The sequence below is a fragment of the Indicator indicator genome, chromosome 7 (genome assembly GCF_027791375.1).
Source record: "Indicator indicator isolate 239-I01 chromosome 7, UM_Iind_1.1, whole genome shotgun sequence".
In the NCBI taxonomy this organism is placed as follows: Eukaryota; Metazoa; Chordata; class Aves; order Piciformes; family Indicatoridae; genus Indicator; species Indicator indicator.
The window spans coordinates 12,253,475-12,275,585 of NC_072016.1; the positions used below are offsets into that span (position 1 = coordinate 12,253,475).

Here is a 22,111-nt window from a genome sequence, read left to right on the forward strand (position 1 = left end):
TCAAAACACAGGTTCCAGCAGTTAAAACATAGATAGCAACAGGCAATCTGCACCCAGCACAAGAGCCTATGAATCCTGATGCATAAATAGTGCCCTGACCTAGTTGGAGCTGCAGTATTAAAACGCCCAGGGCAACCAGCAGTAGACTAGCGGACCACGGTGAAAACAGAGAGAGAGGAACATGCTGGGCTAGACTTTATCAAGGCTTTAACGACCATCAAACTTGAACATAGAAGATTTCACCTCAACATGAAGAGAAAATTGTTTACAGTGAGGGTGACAGAGCACTGGAACAGGCTCCCCACGGGGGTTGTGGAGTCTCCTTCTCTGGAGACTTTCAAAATCCACACGGACAGATTCCTGTGTGGACTACCCTAAGTGATCCTGCTCTGGCAGGGGTGTTGGACCTGATGCTCTCTTGAGATCCTTTCCAACCTCTGATATACTGTGATCATGACCACATTCCTACTGTAAGCCCTTTTGTAGCTTATTTTTGGCCAGTTCTTGTGTTGGTGGTTAGGGTTTGTGCTAGTACATCCACACAGCTTTTATATTTCATTTATTCATTACCTTATTTATATATCATCAGTGAAATGAAGACTGCTCAGACTGTACTTCCATTTACACCTGTAAGGTGCCCAACCTACCAACAAGGAAAACAGTAACACTCAAAGCACACAAGCCTTGGATCCATCTGTCAGAATTGCCAGGTGCCTTCCATGAAGTATCCAACGAGAAACAGATTCAGAGGGCATACTGATGACAAAGCTCAGATAAAATCCTGCTTCTTTTTCCGTAGTACCAGGCAACATAATCTCCAGCACAGTCCCAGTATATGTATTATTATCAAGTCCTTCCACCTCGTTCAGAGCATCAGCAATTTATGTGGTTCTACACAGTACAAATTAAAAGTGATATCACTATTTAACCCCCCACTGAAAAAGAGCAAAAGCAGCTTCCTAATGCAGATGCAGCCACAGACTACCTTCCACTACACCTGCTTTAGCAATGATATAAAACAGTAACACCCAAGCTACGTTTTTAACACTTCATCCATAATTGCCTTCCATTTTTATCTGTCTGGTTAAAACACCACCCAATCCATCAGCTTTACACAACTAGTTAAGCTTCTTCCTGTCAAGTTCATCTAGACAAGCATCACACACTTCCACCTCCATCTGTTCAAAACATTTTTCCAAATGAACTTTTTAATTTCATCATGCTTCCTTTCTGTGTTCCTGACTACAATGCTCAGCTCTCATGTTAGAAAGTCTCCCTGGGTTTTCACTCATCAAGCCTTTCAGAATCCATCCCACCTAGTTCACCATGAAATATTCTGCACTGCCTCAAGACTTGCACTACAAAAGCTCACACCACTTGGAGACCTTTTCAGAGATCTTCCTTCTGGAGAAAAACATTCTCCCTGCAACCCTCACCTGCCCTTTTCCCATGGCTTCAGCTGTCAGTGTGGATGCAAGGCCCATGCTGAATACACACAGCTGCATGACCTTGGCTTCAACTTCTGAGAAAGCTGCTATATTCCAAGAAGCTGCACAGTAGAACCACACCAAGATAAGGAAAGTACAGCTGCAGAGAGGCAATATTTTTGAGATATGGACCACTAGTAGCCCAAGCACTCAGGAAGAAAAATGCAAACAAAAAATATATAAGGTCCTAAAACAGACCAAAAAAAAAAAAACATGAGGGAGCCAGAACACAGCAACTCTAAGCAGCAGAGGCTGATCCTCTTGAAGATGTTTACATGGACGCCTGGGATGTTAGCAGGGCTGAGGAGCAGAAAAATGCATAGCAGTCAAGCAGCTCACGAAAGCCTCACTTTTGTGCATGTTGGATAGTTTTATGCTGTATATACTCCACCTGCAGACTCTATTCACATAGAGCAAAAAGCACCCTAAGCAACACAGGCAAAGCATTACACTGTTATTACTGGAAAACCAAACTGATCTGTGCCCCATGAAATTCCTCTTAAAAATTTTGTCACATTTCCTTCTAGGGCTCAAACAGCAGGTGAACTGCAATCATCACGTATTGCAATGACCAAAATTATCTTACTGCTTTGCATATTCCACCCACCTGCTCAGCCTGAATGTGCTCTCATCAGAGATTCAGATTGCAGCCTCTGCTTAAAAGCAAACTTTGTTAGTGACATAAGCAACAGGGTTCTGAGGCTGTAAGCTTATGTATTAAGCTGCCTCTGTCTTCAGCATAATAAGCAAGTTCCCACTCTTTTACCACTGTTTATTGATCCTCTTCAATTTGCCAATACAAGTGCTTGTAGGATCATGATGTAAACCAAATAATTACAATGAACAGTGACAAAGAAATAGGTCCTGCACGTTTTTCTTTTTATCTGGAATCCCAAGCGTTTCAACAGCCAGTTGACACTGTGAACCATGAGCAGCTGCACAAGTACAGCCAAAGGGCTGGGCAACTCCACCCTGCTGCAAGGCCTCCTCAGGCAGGGCAGCCAGCGCACGGAGCCCAGAGGCAGTCACGGCGGTAAAGCAGTTAACCGGTAACAACAGCGCTGCAGGCAGGCAGGGAAAGCAGCGACAACTTCTTGAGCAACAGACTTGTGTAAAAACGCTGCCACACGCCCCAAGTTTGCAAGGGCGGCCCGGCTCTAGAAGGGAGCTGGGGGGACAAGCAATAAGGTGCCCCGGCAAGTGCCCTGGAATAGCTCCGGGTCACCGGCCCGCTGAAGGGGCTGTGGCAAAGCAGGCTTCGCGTCCTCTCCCAAGGTCCCCCCCGACAAGGTACCGCCAGCAACAGCCACCCAGAGGCCAAGGAAGACTCCCCAACGGCCCTGAGAGGCCTGCGAGGCACCCGGCGTGGCGGACGGCTCACCGGGCCCTTATTCCCAACGAGGCCCCTTGCAGGAGAACAACATCCCCATCCCATGGAGACCCCCAGCACCCCAACCCCAGAGCAGCAGCACCCCAGGGCCCCGTGCCTCCAGCCTACCCCGAGCCCACGCCCAGGCCGGGACCGGAGCGGCCGCTCAGGAGGGGCTGCGGGGGGCGTGGCTTGGCCCCGTGAGAGTGTGGGGGCTGCGCGCCGTGCCGCCCCCCCCGCTCCCCAGCACTCACCTGCGGACCCGCCGCTCCCCGCCCCAGTGCGCAGGCGCCGCCGCCGCCGGCCGCCCTGCGCATGCACCTCGAGGGGGCTGGCGCTGTGCGGTCCTAGTGCCGCCCACAATCGGGACGGGTGGGCAGTGCTGTCAGCGGCGGGGCCTCGGCGCTCGCCGCTTCCCCGGGCGGTCCCGGTTTCCGGCGGGGCGGCTAAAGGCAGCGGCGAGAAGGCTCCTTCTCGGGACGGACACCTTTCTCTGGGAAGACTGACACGTATACACACACACACACACACGTATTCCTCGGTGAAATAATGTTCCCTCCGCTTAGGAGCCCTCGTAACCTGCCCCCGGACCGCTGCCCCACCACCCTTCCCACGACGGCGACGGAAGTGAGATTGCGGCGGCCCGGGCCGGCGCGGCGCGTCCCCTCCCGGAAGCCCGCCGCCTCGTGATTGCGCAGTGCAGCCCAGAGTCGTACCGAGCCGAGCTGCCACCGGCCCGGCTACGGCAGAGGGTCGCTCCGGCCCCAGCAGGCAGCCGCCGCGGCGGCAGGTAGGCCCCGCAGGCTTCGGGAGGGAGGTGGCGGGTGTCAAGCGGGGCAGCGGGGATGGGGGGAGTGTTTTAGGAGCGGGGGTGAGGCAGGTGCCTTGGGGCGTTGGTGCTCCAGAACTGGCTCGCCGGAGGAGGGTGCCCGGTGGGTGCCAGGGGGTCGGGAGGTTTCCAGTGACCTGGGAAACGGGGCATGGGGCGGTGCTGGAGTAGGGGGTGCATGCCGCGGCAGCAGGAGCTCCGTGCTCCTGCTCGTCCTGGTGTATGCTTTCGGTGACCAGGGCGGACATCCCCAGGACGCGAGCCGGCATGCTGCGGCAGGTTTCCGACTTCACTGACTTCAGCCGAGGCCACTGGCTGCAGGAGCTGCTGTGCCAGGGAGAAGAGCCCAGCCATGTTCAGTCCAGCCCCGATGGGCAGCATCTTTTGGTCCTGCAGAAGAGCCGGCCACCTCCTCTGCCCCAGGTGGTGGCCTTCCAGCGCGACGGCGTCGGTGGAGCCGACCTAGAGAGGAACTGGCAGCCGCCCCAGCCAGCCCTTGTGGGACTGCTCTTCCTGCAAAGCCCTGTGACATTGGGCACCTGGGTACTGGCCATTGTGTGGGAGCATGGCCGGACCGAGGTCTGGCACTTTGTGGTGGCTGTAGGCTGGCAGCTGCTGCAGACAGTGGAGCTCTGCCAGGGTGCCCGGGCACGAATTGTCTCTGTGTGCAGCCAAGGAACCAGCCTGATGTGGTGTGAGGAGAGGCCTCCCCTGGATGCTCACTTGGACATGAGCAAGTGTGCCTTCAGGTTCTGTGTCTGTACCCGTGCTCTGGAGGTGGGGGAGCAAGGCGTGCGGCTGGGCACCGTAAGGATAGTGCTGCACAACAGCCCTGAATACCAGATCCTGGCCTCCCCGCAGCACGTCTTTCTGGTGCCTACTACTGCCAGCTTTGCCACCACTTCCAAATTCCTCCTCATCTGGCATCCCGAGAAGGCCAAGCTCACCATCACAGCCCCCTCTGCAGGTTTCATCCACAGCAAAGTGCTGCGCTCCAGCAGTGAGTCAGACTTCAGGAAGCTGCTGCTTGGTTCTGTGGGTCTTCTCTCAGGTTTGGCGCCTCTGGACATTCACACCTCTGCTGTGTCCAACAGTGGGGGTCTGCTGCTTGTGAGCACAAAGGGTGCTGTGAACGTAGTGGAGCCAGATGGGACACAGAGGCATATCATTGATCTCCAGGGAGGCTCCCTGGCCCAGGGAGGTCCTGTCCAGCTGAAGACCTTTGGCAGCATCCTGGCATGTGTACTGGCTGGGGTTCTGTACCTGATTGACCAGAAGAGTGGAAGGCTTGTAGAGAAGAAAATCCTGAGCATGAAAAAGGTGCATTTCTTAGAGTCCCCAGAAGAGGAAGACAGCATCCAGCTTCTCACTCAAACTGGCATCTACAGTTTTAGCTTCTCCAGACCTGAGGACAGCAGCAAACCTGAGCCATTCCTGGTGGAGATGGTATTTGAGGAGGCCTGCAGATACTATCAAAGGAGAAGCCTCAGCAGCTCCAAGCTGACGGTGGAGAAGTTGAAGAAAGGTGGTGTGTTCCAAGCTCCTGTAGCCCTCACTGCCATCCTGCAGCACAGTCTCTGCCAAAAGCAGAAGCCAGCCCAAGGCCTCCAAGACACTTATGCCAAGCTGTTGAGCACAATGAGCCTGGAGCTGCAGAGCTACATGAGTCTGGAGCTCCTGAAGACCTGTGTGGTGTGTGCTCCAGAGAGTGAGGTGGAAAGCTACTGCGAGAAACTGGTGGAGCAGGAGCTCAGTCGTGTTCTGCACTCTGACATGGACAAGGACAACTTGGTATACTTGAACTCCATCTTTGCTTCCTTCCCCAAGGCTGCCTGGAAGGCTACAAGGAGCTGTCTTCAGTTGCAGCAGAATGGGGATGGCCTCTTGGTAGCCAGGGCCACCCCAGAAGTGTGGAAGAAGGTCCTGGGGGGGCCACAGCAGGAGGAGGTGGGTCAGAATGGCATTGTCCCACTCTTTGAGCTCATTTGCACCTCCTTCCTGAGATTCAAACCCAAATGGTTGCCCAGATTTGTGGAACTGACACAGCAGTACGTCAGCATCTCTTGGACGTACAGCAGCAAGGAGGGCCTAGAGGGCCGGGTGCCACTGTACAAGAGAGCACTGGGAGTACTGGCCAGGAGGAACAAGCGCAGCGAGGCAGATGATGAGATGGAGCTTGAACTGCTGCTCTGCAGCGAGAGGCCTAAGGCCGTGCTGCAAGCTCTGCACCTTCTCATCCACCTGAAGCGGTGGCAGCGGGTGGTGGAGGTGGCAGAAAAGTTCTCCAAGCTCAGCCCCTTGCTTAATAAGGAGATATTCACCACGCTGCTGGCAGAGTTTGCCCAGCACCGGGAGCTGGACCCTTATCTGGACACACTGTGGCCGCTGTGCCCCGCTGACCTCACTGCCTCTGAAATCCTCACTGTGGTCCTGCAGCACCTCCCTCCCTCCCAGGAGGACCCAGTGCCTTTCTCCAGCGAGGAGAACCAGCTGACTGTAGGCTTGCTTAAGCCACTGCTACAAAGGGTTGTGCAGCGTCCCTGTGTCCAGGATGAGATGTACTTGGATGCCTTGCAGGGTTCCACCTTCCCCCCTCCTACCCCACCCCGAGAACACAAGATCCCCTTCAAAGCAGCAGCCAATGGTACCCCTCAGCCACCAAGGGCAAGAACTTCCTCCCCCTCGGCACTGGTACAAGGTGACACTGCGTGAAGGGGGAAACACACTGGGATACCAAGCCTTGGGTGCACTCATCAGAGAGGAAAGCCACCTCTGCCCCAGGAAATCCTGCCCTGCTGGCAGTATGGAAGCCTGCTCCTTTCTGAAGCCTCCCTGCAGCAGCATCTGAAAGAGTCTGTTGGGTGGCCGGGTGGTTGAGGGATCTCATCTGAAGCCAGAGGAGACTTTCTGGCTATTTCTAGCAAGTGCAATTGTGTGTGCATGCCAGGTGCATTTGCAGATGAAGGCACAGGCTGCACTACAGGACTACAGAACTGCTTCCTGCCTAAAGCACTTTGTTTTCACTTCACTTGGCTCTTTTTTAACTTTACTTCTCTGACCCTCTAGAAGTGGTGATGAGGTGGTGGCCAGGGACATACAGTCTTCCCTTCCCCCTTTCTCTGCTGAGTTGGGTGGTGCCTTCAAGTGCTGCCTGTGAGAAACTGGGCATGTTTCTTGCAGTGAGGGCACCAAGTGCTGCTGCTCTAGGCTCAGTCAGATGCCAAATGCCAGTGTGTTGTAGCTGTGGTACTGGGGGTCCCAGCACACGCACTGGCAGCTGCAGCACTCCACATGCTGTCTCACTGCAATTCCTCTGGGATCAGTCTGGGAGCTGTAACTGATTGCAGCCACTTAGCTGAAGAGAGCAGCCTAATTCCCTTATCTCTCTATCCCAGACGGTACCCAAACTCTCTTCTGAAGCTGAGAAGCTGGCAGCAGCCTGTGTGAGCCCAGGGCTGGCCCTGCCTCTCTCCCTTTTCTTTGTGGAAGCTTAGATTATGCTGTAGGACACCCGGGCCCTCTGTTCCCATCTCCTCTACCTTTGCCCTTTGCACACAAAGGGGCTTTGTCAGGGTTGTCTGGCTGCTACTGTGCCTCTGTTTGCAAGGTCAGTGTAACTTGAGAGCAGTCCTGCAGAAAGATCTGCAGGTTCCAGCCCCTCTTCAGTGCTCACTGCCTGTCCTTTTCCTCCGAGAGAGACACTGGCTGTGACTTTGTCCCCTCATTATGGGCTGTGGTGTGAAGGAGCTGTCTCTTGCCTTGGTGGCAAAGCCTGGCCTGGCTGGGATGTGGGAGGTTCACTTGCATTAGTTCTCTTAAGAATGGGGTTAAGTGTGGAAGACTCCTTTTGAAAAATAAAGATTCCTAAAGCAGTTCTGGGGCAGTGGTGGATGTTGTGAGGATGTACCCCTCAGGAAGGGGGCGGTTTCATTTTACTTCTGGTGAAAAGTGGCTAAGCTCAACTCACTCTGGCACTGCCCAATGTGTCTCACTGCTGGTGTGTGCTGGGGTCAGAGACTGAGCTGTGCCTGGACAGTCCATTCCTTCTGTGGTGCTCAGCTCTTTAACAGTGAAGTGGCAGAGGCAGGAGTGGGTGTGCTGCAGAGAAGGACCATCGAGGCAGTGCATGGTTGGAGCAGGACCCAAAAGTGCAATTGAGGAAAGAATAATTTTTTTGCAAGAGCTTCAGCTTGTCCCTTTGCCAATTTTCCAGCCAGGAACAACAGGAAGCACCGGGTTGGCCCTGGCAGGAGCCCCCTGACCACTCAGTGGCAGAGCTGCTGTTGGCGGGATTCTGGTTTATCAAATTGCTGTAAAGATGGGGCAAAGCCTCCACCAGACAAGAGCTCAGCTGCAGAAAGTCCCTGTGTGGAAAAAAAGCCTGGCAAAGGGGAAGAGGAAGTACTGCAATTGTTCTCTAGAGGCTGGCTGGCCACTGATGAGACTTTCCTTGTGGTGGGCCTTGTGCTGTGGTGGTGGGACACTGCAAGTTTCCTTCCTGTGCCAGGAAAGTGGATTCTGACAGCTGCCACTCATGACAGTGGGGGGAGCCTGGCCTGAAAGAAGAGCTGGTGGCAGCCACTGCAGTCATTTTGCAATAAGTTGCTTTTGCCGCATCCCCAAGCAGCTGCTGGCCCTGCCTGCCATTAATGTCTCCCAGGGAAGATGGACCTAGGCCCACCTCAGAACTGTGGCTCCAAGGATGCTGCCCTGGCACAGTGCTGCATGGGATGCTACTGAGAGCAGGCCTCAGCAAGGGCTGTGCAGTAATTTTGTGGAAAATTTTTCATTGCCAGGGCTGGGTTTGGATGCAGGTGGCCACAATGAACAAGGAGGATCAAGCTTCCTGCCTTCCAGCACAAGCTCAGCAGAGAAGAAAAGGCTGTGGCTGGAGGCTGAGCAGAGAGGGAGCAGTGCCTGCAAAGCCAGCAGCAGTCCTGCACATGCTGGTGTCCCCAAGGCACGGCAAGGGAAGAGGAAGCAAGGAACACTGTGTGGTGGGGACAGCCTAGGGCTGGGAACCTACACACGCAGCCCCTAGAGAAGCACAGAACATTCACATCTTGGAAGGCTGAGGGTTTAGGGTGAGGGAGAGCAAAGGCAGAGCAAGTAGAGACAAAACTGAGCTCAAATTTCTCTAGGACAAGGGGGGGGAGGGAAGTGCTATGCCAAGACCAGAAAGGGTGTGCATCCCTGGGGAAGCAGGGGCTGAGCCAGGCCCCAGGGCATATTCAACTGGGTAAAAGGCAAGCTCAGAGCTCTCTATGGTTAGGACATGTGCTGGGGGGAGATAGCAGGAGGTGAGGCCAGTGCAGCTTCAGATAGTGCCTGAAGGAAAAAATAGCGAATAGAAGATCTGAAAGCAAATGGGAAAAGCAATAAAGCAGATGCACATAGCAGAGGGCAAGCTGGCCAGATAGACTTGGGCTTTGCAACAGAGAAAATTAGTCAAGCTGTGGCTGTGTGCTCCCCTATGCCTGACCCAGCTGTCAGGATGGTCCCCATGCTTGCACCTAGGAGCAGCACAAAGTAGCACTTGCTCTTAAGAACAACTTGGTCTGCACCCGTGGTGGGTTATCTGCATGCAGGTGCAAAGGGTTGCCCAGTGAAAGGAACATCATCCAGCCCCGATGACAATGAGCAGTGGTCTTGAATCGACCCATGGGCTGGGTCAAGACTCCCAAAAGCAAGTTGTAGATGGCAATGGCACACTTGAGGACTCCAGGAAGAGCTTTCTAGTCCCAGCCACAGAGCCAGCTTGTAGCAGCAGTGAGGAACCCTCCCTACCCCTGTGTCCTTTCAGCACAGCCAGATGTGAAGAGAGCAGCCACATCCTGCAGTGCACATGTACACCCCATTTATTGTTTCATACCAAAAATCACAACATTGGAAAGAGTCAGGCTCCCTGCAAAATAAATAGTCACATTTTTTGAGTGAGGGGCCTTGGGGAACAGGTTCCTGCTGGCCAGCAGCATAGGCTGTGGTGGCATGGATGGTAGAAGCTGCCCTGAGCCCACAGGGTCTGGTGGCACCATGGAGTGGTACAAGGGGCACACACACACCCCACACACCCCCAGATCAGGGCATTGTCACATAATGGAAATTCAGGAAGGGGTTTCATCCAAGGAGTCCCCACCCTGCTCCACAGTGCAAGGAGAAGCTGCAGCAGACAGCACATGTGTCCATCTCCTGTGGGCAATCTCCCATTGCCTGTGCTGTGGGCAATGGGAGCTAATACCTCATGGATGGACGAGGGAGTTGGTAGAGGTTGAACATGGGTGGCCTGCAAAACCAAGATCAACTATGTCATGCCACAAGCCACACAGAACAGCAAGGGACAGCCCCAGAATGCACAGAGATGGCCAAATATCATCTTATCTCTTGTTCACCTTCACAGGGAAGGGGTATGAAGACACCCTCCTTCCACCAATTTGGCAGAGGCTGCAAGCAGCAGCACCCCACACTTAGGAGCATGGGGTGGTAATGGGAGGACTCCAGAACAGTCTATGCCTCAGGAGTTCTACCTCCCCAGCCCTCCCCTGGTACCAGCACTCTCCTTGACCTGCACTGACCCTGTTCTTGCCCCCCCTGCCACTGTTCTCATACCACAGGAGCTGCCCCTCATCCCACACAGAGACCTGGTGCTGCTACTTACATCTCCAAGGCTTCATTCCTGGAGGAAACAAAAGGGAAAAAAAAAAAAAAAAAGAGAGAATGCAGTGTCAGTGAGGCCTCCTGGACAGCCCAACACCTCCCAGTGGGGCAAGGTCTTCCCAGGGGAACACAAGGAGGACATGGGTGAGGGAGTGCTGGCTGCTATGGTCCCTTCCATCCCAGCTGCCCAATCCGATCACAGGGCATGGGTTCCTGCAGCCCCTCAAACATTACTGCCCTCAAAGCATCGCTGCACCTTCCCTGGGCAGGCAGAGCAGGGCCCCCACATCCCCTGGTGCAGTGGCACATGACTGCCCCACCATAATTTCAGTTCCCCCAGGTTCCCTGGCAGCTGAGTCCATGTCTCCAGGCAGCTCAGCCACTGGCTGCGAGGGGAAGTGAAAGGTACCAGGGCCACCGGTGGGGACAAGCACTGGCAGGGCATAGCCCAGCTCAGTGTTATGTCCTGCACACACCACGTACAACCCCAGCACGGGTCCTGGGAGAGCTCCACAGAGCAAGGAGCAGTGGGGCAGGCAGGGGAAGGAAGGCTGGCTGAGGCCATGATGGGCATGGAGGTGCTGTAGACCTCAGCTCCCCAGGTGGCTGTGACCCTGGAGCAGTGGGGTGGCACATGATGGGCCAGGGCTGGAAAAACTCCATCAAACCAGCTGCAGCGCATGGCCAAGCCCTAGCCAGCAGCAGCTGGAAATCCAACTGGGAACCACTTAATACCCTCAGGCATTGGTGACTACACTGGTGGTGGGGCTGCCAGCCAGAGGGCCCCAGAGAGTTGAGAGGCAACCCTGAGCCATGGTTGGCTACAGGCACATGAGCAAGCACTGCGCCCTCGTGGCAGTGACACCAACCACACAGCTCATTACATTTTGTGGCAGTATCCAACTGCTGCCTTTTGGGGGCCCCAGCTCAAAAAAAAAAATCAGTCCAAAGCAGATCTAGTCAGGTGGCAGACCCTGGGGCCAGGCTGAAGGGCTGCAGCCCTACCATACAAACCCTGAAAGAGGCTGCCCAGGGAAGGTGTGGAGTCGCCGTCCCTAGAGGCATTTAAAAACCACATAGATGTGGTGCTGAGGGACATGGCTTAATGGTGACCTAGCCATGCTGGGTTAGCAGCTGGACTCTCAATGATCAGTCTTAAAGGTCTTTTCCAACCAAAAGGATTCTGCAATTAAGCTGCCCAGAGGAGGGCTGCAGAGCAGGAAGAGCCAGGCTCTTCTCCTAAACATCTCTGTCCTCAGAAGCTGACAGCCACAAGGATCAACTCCATGGGCATCTGCAAGGCACATGAAGGGGCAGTTTGAAGTGCTCAGGGGGACTCCAAACCCAGCATGGTAGCAGGGGGCTGGCAGCTTCTCACCTGTAGACATCAGCAATGTACATGCGGCGGTAAAACTTGGCCAGTCTGACTGTGAGGATGATGCTGGGCAGCAAGAAGAAGGTGCACCAACCCAGGCTGAACCAGAAGGCATTCTGGGTGCAGGGAGAGAACCATCAGGGCAAGACAGCAACTGGAAGAGCCTCTTCAGCTCCCAGGCTCTCCCCCAACAACAAAGACCACCACACACAGCTTCTCACAGCCTGACCTTTGCTCTTAGGCACAGCAATCCACCAGGGAGATGCTGACCCCTGCTTGCTTGAGACAGATATAGGTCCCCCCTCATTCTGTGCATGACAGGGACAAGGGGACCTCATTGCCACCCTACACATCACTGCTACACTCACCAGAGAGTCCAGGAGGTAGTCACACATGATGGCCTCCACGTTATCCAGGGTCTGAGCTATGGGCTTGCAACGTGCCACATCTCTTGTTAGCTGAGGACACAGGACAGCATGTGTCAGTGGTGCCCCCTAACCCATTCAGCCTGAGCTTCCCTTCCCTCCAACCCACTGAGAAAGGCTCAGCTCACCGCATTCTTGGCCCAGGAGATGTAGGTCTCAAAAAAGCCCATCAGGAGCTCCACAAAAGCCAATGTCTCCTGTGGTAAAGGGACAAGCACAGAGTCTATATGGTACACATCCAGTATGCTCCATGTCCCCTCCATGTCCAGATCAGAGCTGTCAGATCACCTCAACCCATCAGCAATGGGGCTGCAAGCCCCCACCCACCCTGGCCCCTTGGCTAGGGTGCTGTAAGAAGAGAAGGCATCCAAGAGTGTAGGGGACCCCCAGGGAAGACAACAGGGCAGGACAAGCAACCAGGCATTGCTTGGCAGCCCTATGCAGAGGGAGGGCTTGGTGTGAAGGTCCAGTCACATCTCCACCAGGTGGCCTGGCATCAGGGCAAGGTGAGCTTACATTCTTGATGATGTTTGCCATCTCCCTATCCAGGAACTCCTCCGTTTCACTGGCTTTGTCCAGCGCATCTTTTGTCTGTACCTGGGGTGAAAGGTGTTTTTAGCAGCCTGATGGGGGTCCTAATACCCCCCACTCCCCTGGCAGCAGTCTCTAGGGTGCAGCGTCTCTGAGCTGGGGTGTCCCCAGCAGTCACACACTGGTTGTGCCCAAATACTTCAGGTGGAGGGAGCTTGTGTAGGGCAGGGTCCATGACATGTGCCCCCTAACTCCCCATGAACAGCCCCTGCAGTGCCTGCCTGGGGAGTCCCACAGCAGCCCCCAGTCCCACAGCCTCCACCGCTTCCACTGCAGGACCTCAGGGGTGCCTTGCAGGGTGTTCCCAGACTGGGGTCCAGTCAGGACACCCCATTGTGCCACTTACCTCGAGGTGGACAGCCACACTCTGCACGGAGTAGATGTCTTCCTCCAGGCGTTTCTGGGGATGATGAGAGGGGATTCAGAGGTGCAAGCCTCATGGCTCATCCAAGACCCCACCAGCAGGATTCAAGCTCTGGTGGAACCCAAGCCATCACCCCCAGGTCCTTCCACACCCTGGCATCACTCACCAGCGGCCCAGAGAAGCTTGTCTGCAGCTCCTCATTCACCTTCCTCAGTTCCCTAACATTATCCTTCAGGCTCTCTTTGATGTCTGTGCCCTAGAGGAGATGCAGTTAGCAGTGCCCCAGGGTCCCTGCCCTACCATAGCTATTTGATGATGGAACAGGGCTGGAGAAAAGAGCTAGGCAAGGGTGAAGGACTTTGCTTTTCTTCAGCAACCAGGCAGGTCTGCAGAGGAGCTGCTGCAGCCAGTGACTTTAGGGACAGGGTGGCCATGGCCCTGGGATGTCACAGTCTCTCACCTCTTTGTCTGCCAGCTGCTCCAGCTCTGCAGCCAGGTCCAGGAGGCTTTCCTTGGTCACATTCTGATGCAGCTAGAAAAGGCAGAGAGAGAGCTATGAGAACAGGGAATGGGGCTCATGGCAGGGGGGCATAGCCCATCCCTGCAAGACAGAGGGAAGCCAGATCCTTCCAGGCAGAGGAGCACCCAGTTGCCCAAGGGGTAACATGGACATCATAGGAGCCTGTAGAGGGACCCTCAACACACATCCAGACCCTCCATCCCAACACCAAGCTGTCCCCAGCCCACCTGGTCCAGGGTGAGGTTAAAGTTGGGGGGTAGCCCATCCCGGCTGGCATTTTGCAGCAAGTCTCTCTGGGTCTGGCTGAGGAGGGAGATGGGGCTCAGGGTGATGTTTGTCTTCTCAAAGGCTATGGAGATCTGTCCAGTGTACTGCCAGACAAGGGGAGATGTGATAGGGCATAGTGCTGGCCCCTCAATGTCCCCCCAGTGCCAGCCCTGCACCCCAGCCCTGCTCCTCAGACTCTGGCACCCTTGTGCTCACCTGGCTGATGTTCAGGAGTTCGTCCAGGGACACACTTTTGTCTAGGTGCAGCGTTTGCCACAGGGCAGCATCTCGCTGGCACTCTCTGCAGGAAGGACACAGTGCTAAAAACAGGGCAGGTGAGAGACATCCCCTCCCAGAAGCATGTCCTCACAAGTATGGGCAAGTCTCAGCTCACTTCTTCCCTGGCATTGGCACCTGCCCACAATCAGAGCAGGTGGGGCAAGCTACCTCCATCCTGTGCAGTACCCTAAGGCACCAAGTAGCTGTAGCCCTCCCCAAAAACACAGTGCAAGGGCTGGGACCCACCTGTACATCTCCGAAAAGTTTGTGGTACCAGCCTCCTGGCCCAGCAGCTCTGACAGGTTGAAGCCAGGTATCAGTCCAGGCTCATCTAGGAGCTGAGAGCATGGAAAAAAGGTTGAGAAACTAGACTTAAGAGCAGAGCAGGACACCTGGAAAGAGTATCCCAAACCAACCAGCACTGCCTTCGCTCCACCAGCAGCCATCGGAAAGGCTGCAGCAGCTCCAGGGAGGGGGCATCATTCTCCAGGGAGGGGGCATCATTCCACAGGGAGCTCACCTGGAAGAGCTGCTGGCTGCGCCAGGACTTGCAGATGACCACATAGATGTTCCCCCCAAGCACAAAGGTGATCAACACCGCCAGCATCAGCAGCCAGGAGAAGATAAAGCTGAAGCCAACCCCTCTGCCAGGACAGAGATACCATCAGCACCCAAGGCCCCGTGTCCCAGCATAGATGCTAGAACTGCCTCCAGCTCCAGAGCCTGCACACCTCTTGCACCCAGAAATGACAACGAGCACCCCCATTCCCACAAGCACATCTCTGCTCTAGAGGCCTTTGCCCCCCAGAGCATGGCCAAGCTGTACCCTAGGGCTCAGACCCCAGTGTAGCTTCCTGCAGCTTTGCAAGCCGCTACTCCCCTGTAGCGCTGCAGGACAACACACACTGCCAGGTGCCCGACAGCAAAGGGTGAATGGACTCTGCCCAAACACCTTTCGCTGGCACCATCTTTTACCCTCGTGTTTACCACCTGTGTAGTGAGTTGCTATGGGGCAGGCCATTAAGCCACAGTAATTTAAATGATTTAGAATCATAGAATCACAGAAACATTCAGGTTGGAAAAGACTCTCAGGATCACCAAGTCCAACCGAGAACCCTGCTCTACAAGGGTCACCCCTAAACCACATCCCTGAGCACCACATCCAAACCACCTTTAAACACATCCAGGGTTGGTCACTCAACCACCTCCCTGGGCAGCACATTCCAATGCCTGATCACTCTTGCTGTGAAATTCTTTCTTCCTAATGTCCAGTCTAAACCAACCCAGTCATAGCTTGAGGCCATTCCCTCTTGTTCTGTCACTAATTACCTGTGAGAAGAGACCAGCACCAGCCTCTCTACAATGTCCTTTCAGGTAGTTGTAGAGAGCAATGAGGTCTCCCTTCAGCCTCCTCTTTTCCAAACTAAACAGCCCCAGCTCCCTCAGTCACTCCTCATATGGTTTATTCTCCAGGCCCTTCCCCAGCTTCTTTGCCCTCCTCTGCACTCACTCCAGCACCTCCACATCTCCCTTGTACTGAGGTGCCCAAAACTCAAGGTGTGGCCTCACCAGAGCTGAGTACAAGGGGACAATCACCTCCCTACTCCTACTGGACACAGTATTTTTGATACAAGCCAGGATGCCATTGGCTTTCTTGGGCCACCTGGGCACACTGCTTGCTCATATTCAGTTGCCCATCAATTAGAACTCCCAGGTCCCTTTCAGCCAGACAGCTTTCCAGCCACACTGCCCTAAGCCCGTAGTGTTGATTGGGGCTGTTGTTGACCCAAGTGCAGGACCTGGCATTTAGAAGCTTAAGCATCCCCAGGCCAGCCCTGCCCACCCATCCCACCACTCCCACCCATCCCACCACTCCCACACACGTCCTCCAAGGCAAAGGGAGCCTCACGCCATGAAGAAGTTCCCACCGGCGTTGGAGAGGCTGCTGCGCTGTGTAGGCAGCACATCCTCCTTCAGACCCGAGGGACCAAGCAGCAGCCCCAAGAGGTTGCAGAGGACCACCAGCAGCACCATGCAGCATAGGAAGGTATACACACTCCACCTGGGGCAAGAGGAAGAGCAGGAGTCAGACAACACAACCTGGCAGCTTGACTGGTGTCAAGCATTCCACAAGCTACCTTCGCATGGAGGAAAAAGCCTGCAGGCACCCCAGTAGAAAAGAGGCATGGGTGGCTGCAAGGCACAGCTCTGGCTACCCTGCTCCTACAGTATCCTCACAAAGCAAGTCCTGATCTCCAGCAACCAAGACTTGAGACTCCAGACAAGACAGCTGGATCATACAGCAGCCCCTCGTCTACCTGAGCCCATCCAAGGCAATGATCAGCTCCCTGTGTTCCTCCAGTGCCAACATGGCATCGTCCACAAAGGCCTTGACATTCTCCTCCACCTCTGGGAATGGCAATTGCTCCTTCAAGCTCCTGATCTCCTTCCTGATGAAGCCCAGCTGGTCCTGGGTCTCTGCAGGGGACATGCACATGTTGGTGCTGTGAACTGATGCTTGGGTCCTGCTTATCTGGGGCAGATGAGCTTGGGGCAGCAGGGACTTGGAGAGGGTGGGAAGGTGGCGGGCTTTGGTCAGGGATGGCATCAGCACGATAGCACATGGAGACCTGGGGACAGCAGGGCTGCAGGCAGTGGGGAGGGGCAGCAAGAGAAGTCTTCAGGGAGGGATAGGATGGCAGTATGAAGCCCTGGAAAAGGGGGAATTTGGGGCACAAAGCTCTGCTTACCCGTCACCACGTCCTGGGACTGCTCTTGCACCTTGTCAGAGATCATGGCCAGCGTGCTGTTAACCTGTGTCCAGGGATGCATGGTGTGCAGCTGATGTCCGTGCTCACAGCCCAGGGCTGAGCAGCACATTCCCACCATCCTGAGGTCCCAGTAGCAGAGGACAGCCAGGCTCCCCCAGCACTCAGTCCTGACCATAACAGTGCCCAGGGGTGGCAGGAACAAGCAGGCAGGGTCCAGGCAAGGCAGACCTCTAACCAGCGCTCCCCTCCACACAACAGGAATTAAAACCCAGCAGGGCTCTTCCTAAGCCAGCCCCTCAAGAGCACAACCCCAGCAGTGCCAGGAGCACCTGTCCCTGTGCCTGCGTGCAGCAGAGGACCTCTTACCTTCTCTAACTCAGCTGTTATGTTGGAGCCAGACACATCACCCAGTGCCTCCAGCTGCTGCTCCACACTGGGGATCTGCAGGGAAGAGCCAGAGGTGAGGGGGCTGGGGAAAGGGCTGTGTGGGCTCCTCAGCTCACACCCTGCCCCTCCTGACCGTGCTGAAGTTGGTGCTGAAGGTGAGGCCATTCAGGGATACGTTGCCGCAGGGGTGGCCGCAGCGCTGCAGGGTCTGGTTGAGGCTGTCCCGCAGGCTGGCCAGCCGCCGGCTGTAGTTGCTCTGCAGCTCCTCAAGACGTGAGCGAGTGTCAGCGATGCTGCCAAAGGTAGCTTCCAGCGTCTCCATCCCTGCAGAGATAGTGAGGGCATCAGGGCCTCATCCTGACAGTGCAACGGAGGCTTGACCTCACCCAGCTGAATCTTGGGGACCCATCAAAAAGTGCAACACAGAGACACAACCCAAAGTCCCAGAATTTGCCCTAGACTGTAGCCAGAAGGTCAGGTGCCACCCCCCACCACACCCCCGGGAGCCTTACTGAAACATGCACCTATCCCAGCTCTCAGCCCCAGCATCCCCCTGAGTGCCTTCCAAGGCTCTGCCAGCCCTCCAGGAATGAAGTACTACCATGCAAGACGCTCTGGAGGGGCCCCAGAGCCCCATTCACGCTGCTCCTGATGTCCGAGATGATCATGCCACCCAGGCTGGACCCAATTTCTGCAGAGGTGGGATGGACATGTCAGTGACAAGACCCGCAGTGTCCCAGGGCTTTCAAGGGAGCTGCTGAAAACACTGACCCTCCCTCAAGGATCCCATCCCACACCCATCCCCAGGCAAGGGACTGAGGGCACACCCCCATTCTGCCACCATCTGCACCACTCTCATCAGAAAGGAGCCTAAATGGGGGAAAGCATCAGCCGAACCAGAGCAGAAGCCTGGAGGAGCCCCCAGAACCACTCCTTTTAGACAGCCCCATGAGAACACCAGCCCAGTGGCCACCAAGGTCAGCAACCATCTGCAGGGCAGTGAGGCACCTCCACATAGCACCCCCAGGCACCACTGTTCCCAAAGCACCCCCAGCCCTTCCAGAGCAGCTCTCCACAGGCACACAGGGAGGATCCAGCCCCGCTCTGCTGCACACCCTCACCCTGAAGGCTGCGATTGGCATGGTCCAGTGGGACGTCACTGCTGTCAATGATAAAATTGATTTGCTGCAGGGACAGAGACGCGGTGTCAGTGCAGGTAGGAACCCTTCCCTCCCTCCAGCCTCACTGTGACCCCTCCCTAGGGGACCTCTTTGAATTTCATCAGGGACCCGAGGCAGGGCAGGGGGACCAGGTGTACCTCGGGGGACCAGGTGTACCTCGGGGATGGAGCCCACATAGGTGTGAACATTGTCCAGGGTGTTGTTGACATTAGGGAAGGTGCCATGCACAGCCTGGGAGAAGCGGGTGTTGCTGATGAAGGCACAGATGTCACCGGCCCTGCAAGGGGAGGGTGGCAGGGTCAGCATGTGGGGAACTTGGTCCCGATGCTCCCACCATCAGGACCATTGGAATCCGCCCACACCGACCCCAGGCTGCAGGGTCCAGAGCATGCTGCTGAGCCTTGCTCCCAGTGCATCCCAGAGGGAAACTGAGGCATGGGGAGGCCTGATGCCTGCCCAACCCACATCTCTCCACAGTGAAGCTGTCGGGAAGGGTCTGCACCGGACCAAGAAGCAGCCCCTCGGGGCCAGCTCCCCCTCCCACTGCCGCTTCCTCTCCTTTGTCCCGCCGCGCTGGGATCTCCTCCTGAGAACAATGGCAGCTTCCTGGCACAGCCGCCAAGCGCCGGCGTTTCCACCCACCCTCGGGTCCCATCTGGAGCCTCCCGGTAAGGGCACTCACAGGAGGAGAGCAGAAACCAGCAGGGCCGAGGCCCAGAGCGCCCGGCGCCGGCAGCGCATCCGCCGGCCCTGCTTCTGGTACATGCGGCCCCCGCAGTTTCCGCAGAGGCGGCAGCAGCAGAAGCAGCATCCCACCAGGGGCACCAGGATGATGAAGAGGAGCCCGATGGCCGCACAGACCAGGAAACCCAATTCATAGACCAGGAACTGGGAGAGGAAGAATGAGAGCATAACAATGATGTCCCTGTGAAAGCTCCCCAGCTCTGAGAGTCTCCCACGGTGTGGAAGGGTCTCCCCGGGCTGTTGCACATCTCCCCTTGCTGCTGCCCAGCACCCGGGGCTCAGTCCTGGAGCAACACCCACAAGCATCCCCCATCCCATGATAGTCTGGGCCTGTCAGCTCCCTGCCCTGGCTGCCCGCTCACCTCCTGGACTGGCTCCTTGCTGTCCTCCTCACTCTGGTGCTGCCCAAAATCTGTGATCAGTTCTGAGAGACAAGGAGTGGAGAGGTCTGTGAGCAGGCACTAGGTACTGGGCGGGTTTTCCAGGAGGGTCTCACACCCTGCTCAGCCCAGACAGGGGCTCACAACACCTCCTAGCTCCAGCACTGTGGCTCAGAGTGGCTGTGAGTAGATGGCATGCTTCTCCCTTCCAGCTGTCATGTTGCACAGCCCTTTTGCAACCAGGAAAAGCGTCACCAGCCCCCAGTTTCTCAGGGGTCCATGGAGCAAGGAGATCGTCACCCCAGCAGGCACCTGGGAACGGGCTTGTGGTAGGATGCTCTGACAACCACCTCAGATGTCTTTGGGCTGTTCTCCTGCAGTCCTGCCCCAGACAGAAACCTCGCTGGCGCTGCCATTGTGGGGTGTGTCCCCTGCACTGCACTGCCTCTTGCATCCCCAGGGCTTGCCCTACCCATGCCCTACGGCCTTAGTTACAAGCCTTGTTGGCACTCAGGGTCATGTGATGGTACCCCAGTATCTGCATGACACAAACAAGGCCACAAAGCCATTGCATTGTTTGCCAGCAAGTTGCTGACAAGCAGAGGCTGAGCCCAAGGAAGGAGGAAGCACAAGTGGCAGCAGCAAGAGTGGCACCCCCACCCTCACACACAGGTAAGCAGCACTCAACTGAGGAGCCACAGTGTCCTGGCATCACTCATGCTGACCTGCAGTCACATCATCAGGGCAGAGCTGTGCCAGTGGCACATTGCCTCAGAGGTGGCAGGGGAAGGGTGAGCACTGGCAAGTGGGTTATGTGCAGGGAGTGCCCCCAGGGCTGCCATGTTGGCACCAGGACACACTGCTTTCAGTGCCCACAAGATGGGTCCTCCCTAAGCACGCCTTGTCACCTGCAAGCACAGAGAGCTGCAAGCCAGGCAAGAACCCCACAAACTTGTAAGCAGTACAGCATTGGCTCCGCACCTTTCCTTGGGGCATGGGATAAAGATACCTGGAAAGATGGGACAGGACTCTGCAAGGTCCTGTGCAAGGTGGCACTGTCACTAAAGCCTGTCCTGTGGCCTGCCTGAAACTGACGCACAGTTGTGATGGGACACAGGCAGGACACAGCTGGTAGATCTCAGGTACCCCCACTCTATTTCTTCCCCACCATAACCCTCCTAACCCAGTACTGCAGCATTTAAATGCTGGGTAGACACTCAACACTGCAAGAGGACCCTGCAGCTCCAAGGAGCCCCACTCCCCCATCACCAGCCCCACACTTCCCCTCCATGCACCCACCTATGGGCAGGTCATTGGGCTGCACCAGCTGCAGGAAGCCATGTACCATTGCCACCAGGACCGGGGTGCTGGCTTCTGGTGCCACAGGCCCTGGGCCATATGCAGGCTGTGAGACATTCCCCAGCTCCATCGCAGAAACTCCAGTGGGTGCCTGGGCACGGAGAAGGACTGTCAGTGTCGCTGGGGCACAGGGACTGCCCTGCTTCCAAGCAGGAAATAGAGAGAGAAAAAAAACAGGCACCTGCCAGCTGCTGCCCGGAAGGAAAGAGCTTCAGAAGAGCACCAAGGAGGGATGGGGAGTCTCAGGAGCAGCACGGTGGGGAGCCAGGCAGGAGGTGGCCAGCCTTCCAAGAGGGTCCAGAGGGGCTGTGGGGGACGAAACGAAGACAAAGCACTCACCCTGTCCTTTGGCACCTCTGTATGCCCACGTCTGCCGCAGGGCCAAGCTGCACAGTGCCAGCACGCAGGCTTTATGGTTTCAGTCACAACTGCCGGGATGGCCCCACCCTGTCCCTGACACCTCCTGGCACCTGGCCACCCCAGGCTGCCTGTCCATACCTGGGTCAGGGTCCACCACCACTCCTAACCCAAGAACCGGGAAGAAACATCTCCCTCCACAGAACTCCCGTGCTCCTTCTTGTTTCCTCCTGTCTCTATTCAGGAGCTGTTTGACCCATGGTGATTCCACGATCAGCCATCCCACCTGCTCCACCACAGCACCAGCTGCAGCCCGTCGAGGTAGGCTGCCCCGGGCCTGCCACAGCTTCGGAACAAACCAGCTCTGGCCATAAAACCAGGGGCTGTATTTAAAAAACATCCCGAGTGGGGTATTGCAGCAAACCTCGCGTTTTCCATACATCCCTCGATCCCGTTCGGCAGGGGACAGCCCCAGGGGGCCCCATACGGGATTGTTTCCCCCAAGGCTGGAGGTCTGCCAGCGCCTGCTCGGTTCCATCCCCCCTGCTTGCCCGCCGAGAAAGTCTCCCACGCTTCGGGAACCACACCACGCGGTGGTCCTTTACCCCCCGCTCGCCGCCGGGGTCCTGCCGGGGCTTCAAGAGCTGCAGCGGGGTCGAGGGAAGGACCGGGGATCGCTCCCGGATGTACTGCGGACGCACCGGGTAGGCGCGTCTGTGCGAGCGGCGGCGGCGGGAGCTCCCCGGCTCGGCAGGGTTCTTTGCTCGGCTCC

General features: G+C 56.2%; 3 protein-coding genes across 3 annotated transcripts in view; 1 reads left to right on the plus strand and 2 right to left on the minus strand.

The window, feature by feature from the left end:
- ARMH3 (armadillo like helical domain containing 3) overlaps window positions 1–3,125 on the minus strand; it is a 136,591-nt gene extending 133,466 nt beyond the window's left edge. Inside the window, exon 1 of the mRNA XM_054382060.1 lies at window positions 3,111–3,125. The gene's annotated coding sequence lies outside the window, so the exon portion shown is untranslated. The remainder of the gene's footprint in view (window positions 1–3,110) is intronic.
- A 782-nt stretch (window positions 3,126–3,907) lies between these two features.
- HPS6 (HPS6 biogenesis of lysosomal organelles complex 2 subunit 3) lies at window positions 3,908–7,519 on the plus strand. Its single transcript, XM_054382357.1, has one exon. It carries the CDS (start codon window positions 3,908–3,910, stop codon window positions 6,395–6,397), a length of 2,490 nt encoding a protein of 829 aa, XP_054238332.1. The 3' UTR covers window positions 6,398–7,519.
- A 2,397-nt stretch (window positions 7,520–9,916) lies between these two features.
- LOC128968038 (prominin-1-A-like) lies at window positions 9,917–21,061 on the minus strand. The gene is made up of 24 exons (XM_054382359.1): window positions 20,923–21,061; window positions 19,606–19,667; window positions 19,182–19,387; window positions 18,656–18,776; window positions 18,440–18,503; window positions 17,920–18,009; window positions 17,452–17,642; window positions 17,298–17,372; window positions 16,911–16,974; window positions 16,479–16,638; window positions 16,070–16,222; window positions 14,681–14,804; window positions 14,407–14,498; window positions 14,098–14,182; window positions 13,842–13,985; window positions 13,555–13,626; window positions 13,261–13,350; window positions 13,077–13,130; window positions 12,656–12,736; window positions 12,268–12,336; window positions 12,083–12,172; window positions 11,718–11,830; window positions 10,341–10,358; window positions 9,917–9,968 (listed from the first exon to the last, which is right to left on the minus strand). Exons 1-24 carry the CDS (start codon window positions 21,050–21,052, stop codon window positions 9,917–9,919), a joined length of 2,400 nt encoding a protein of 799 aa, XP_054238334.1. The 5' UTR covers window positions 21,053–21,061.
- Window positions 21,062–22,111: the final 1,050 nt, after the last annotated feature.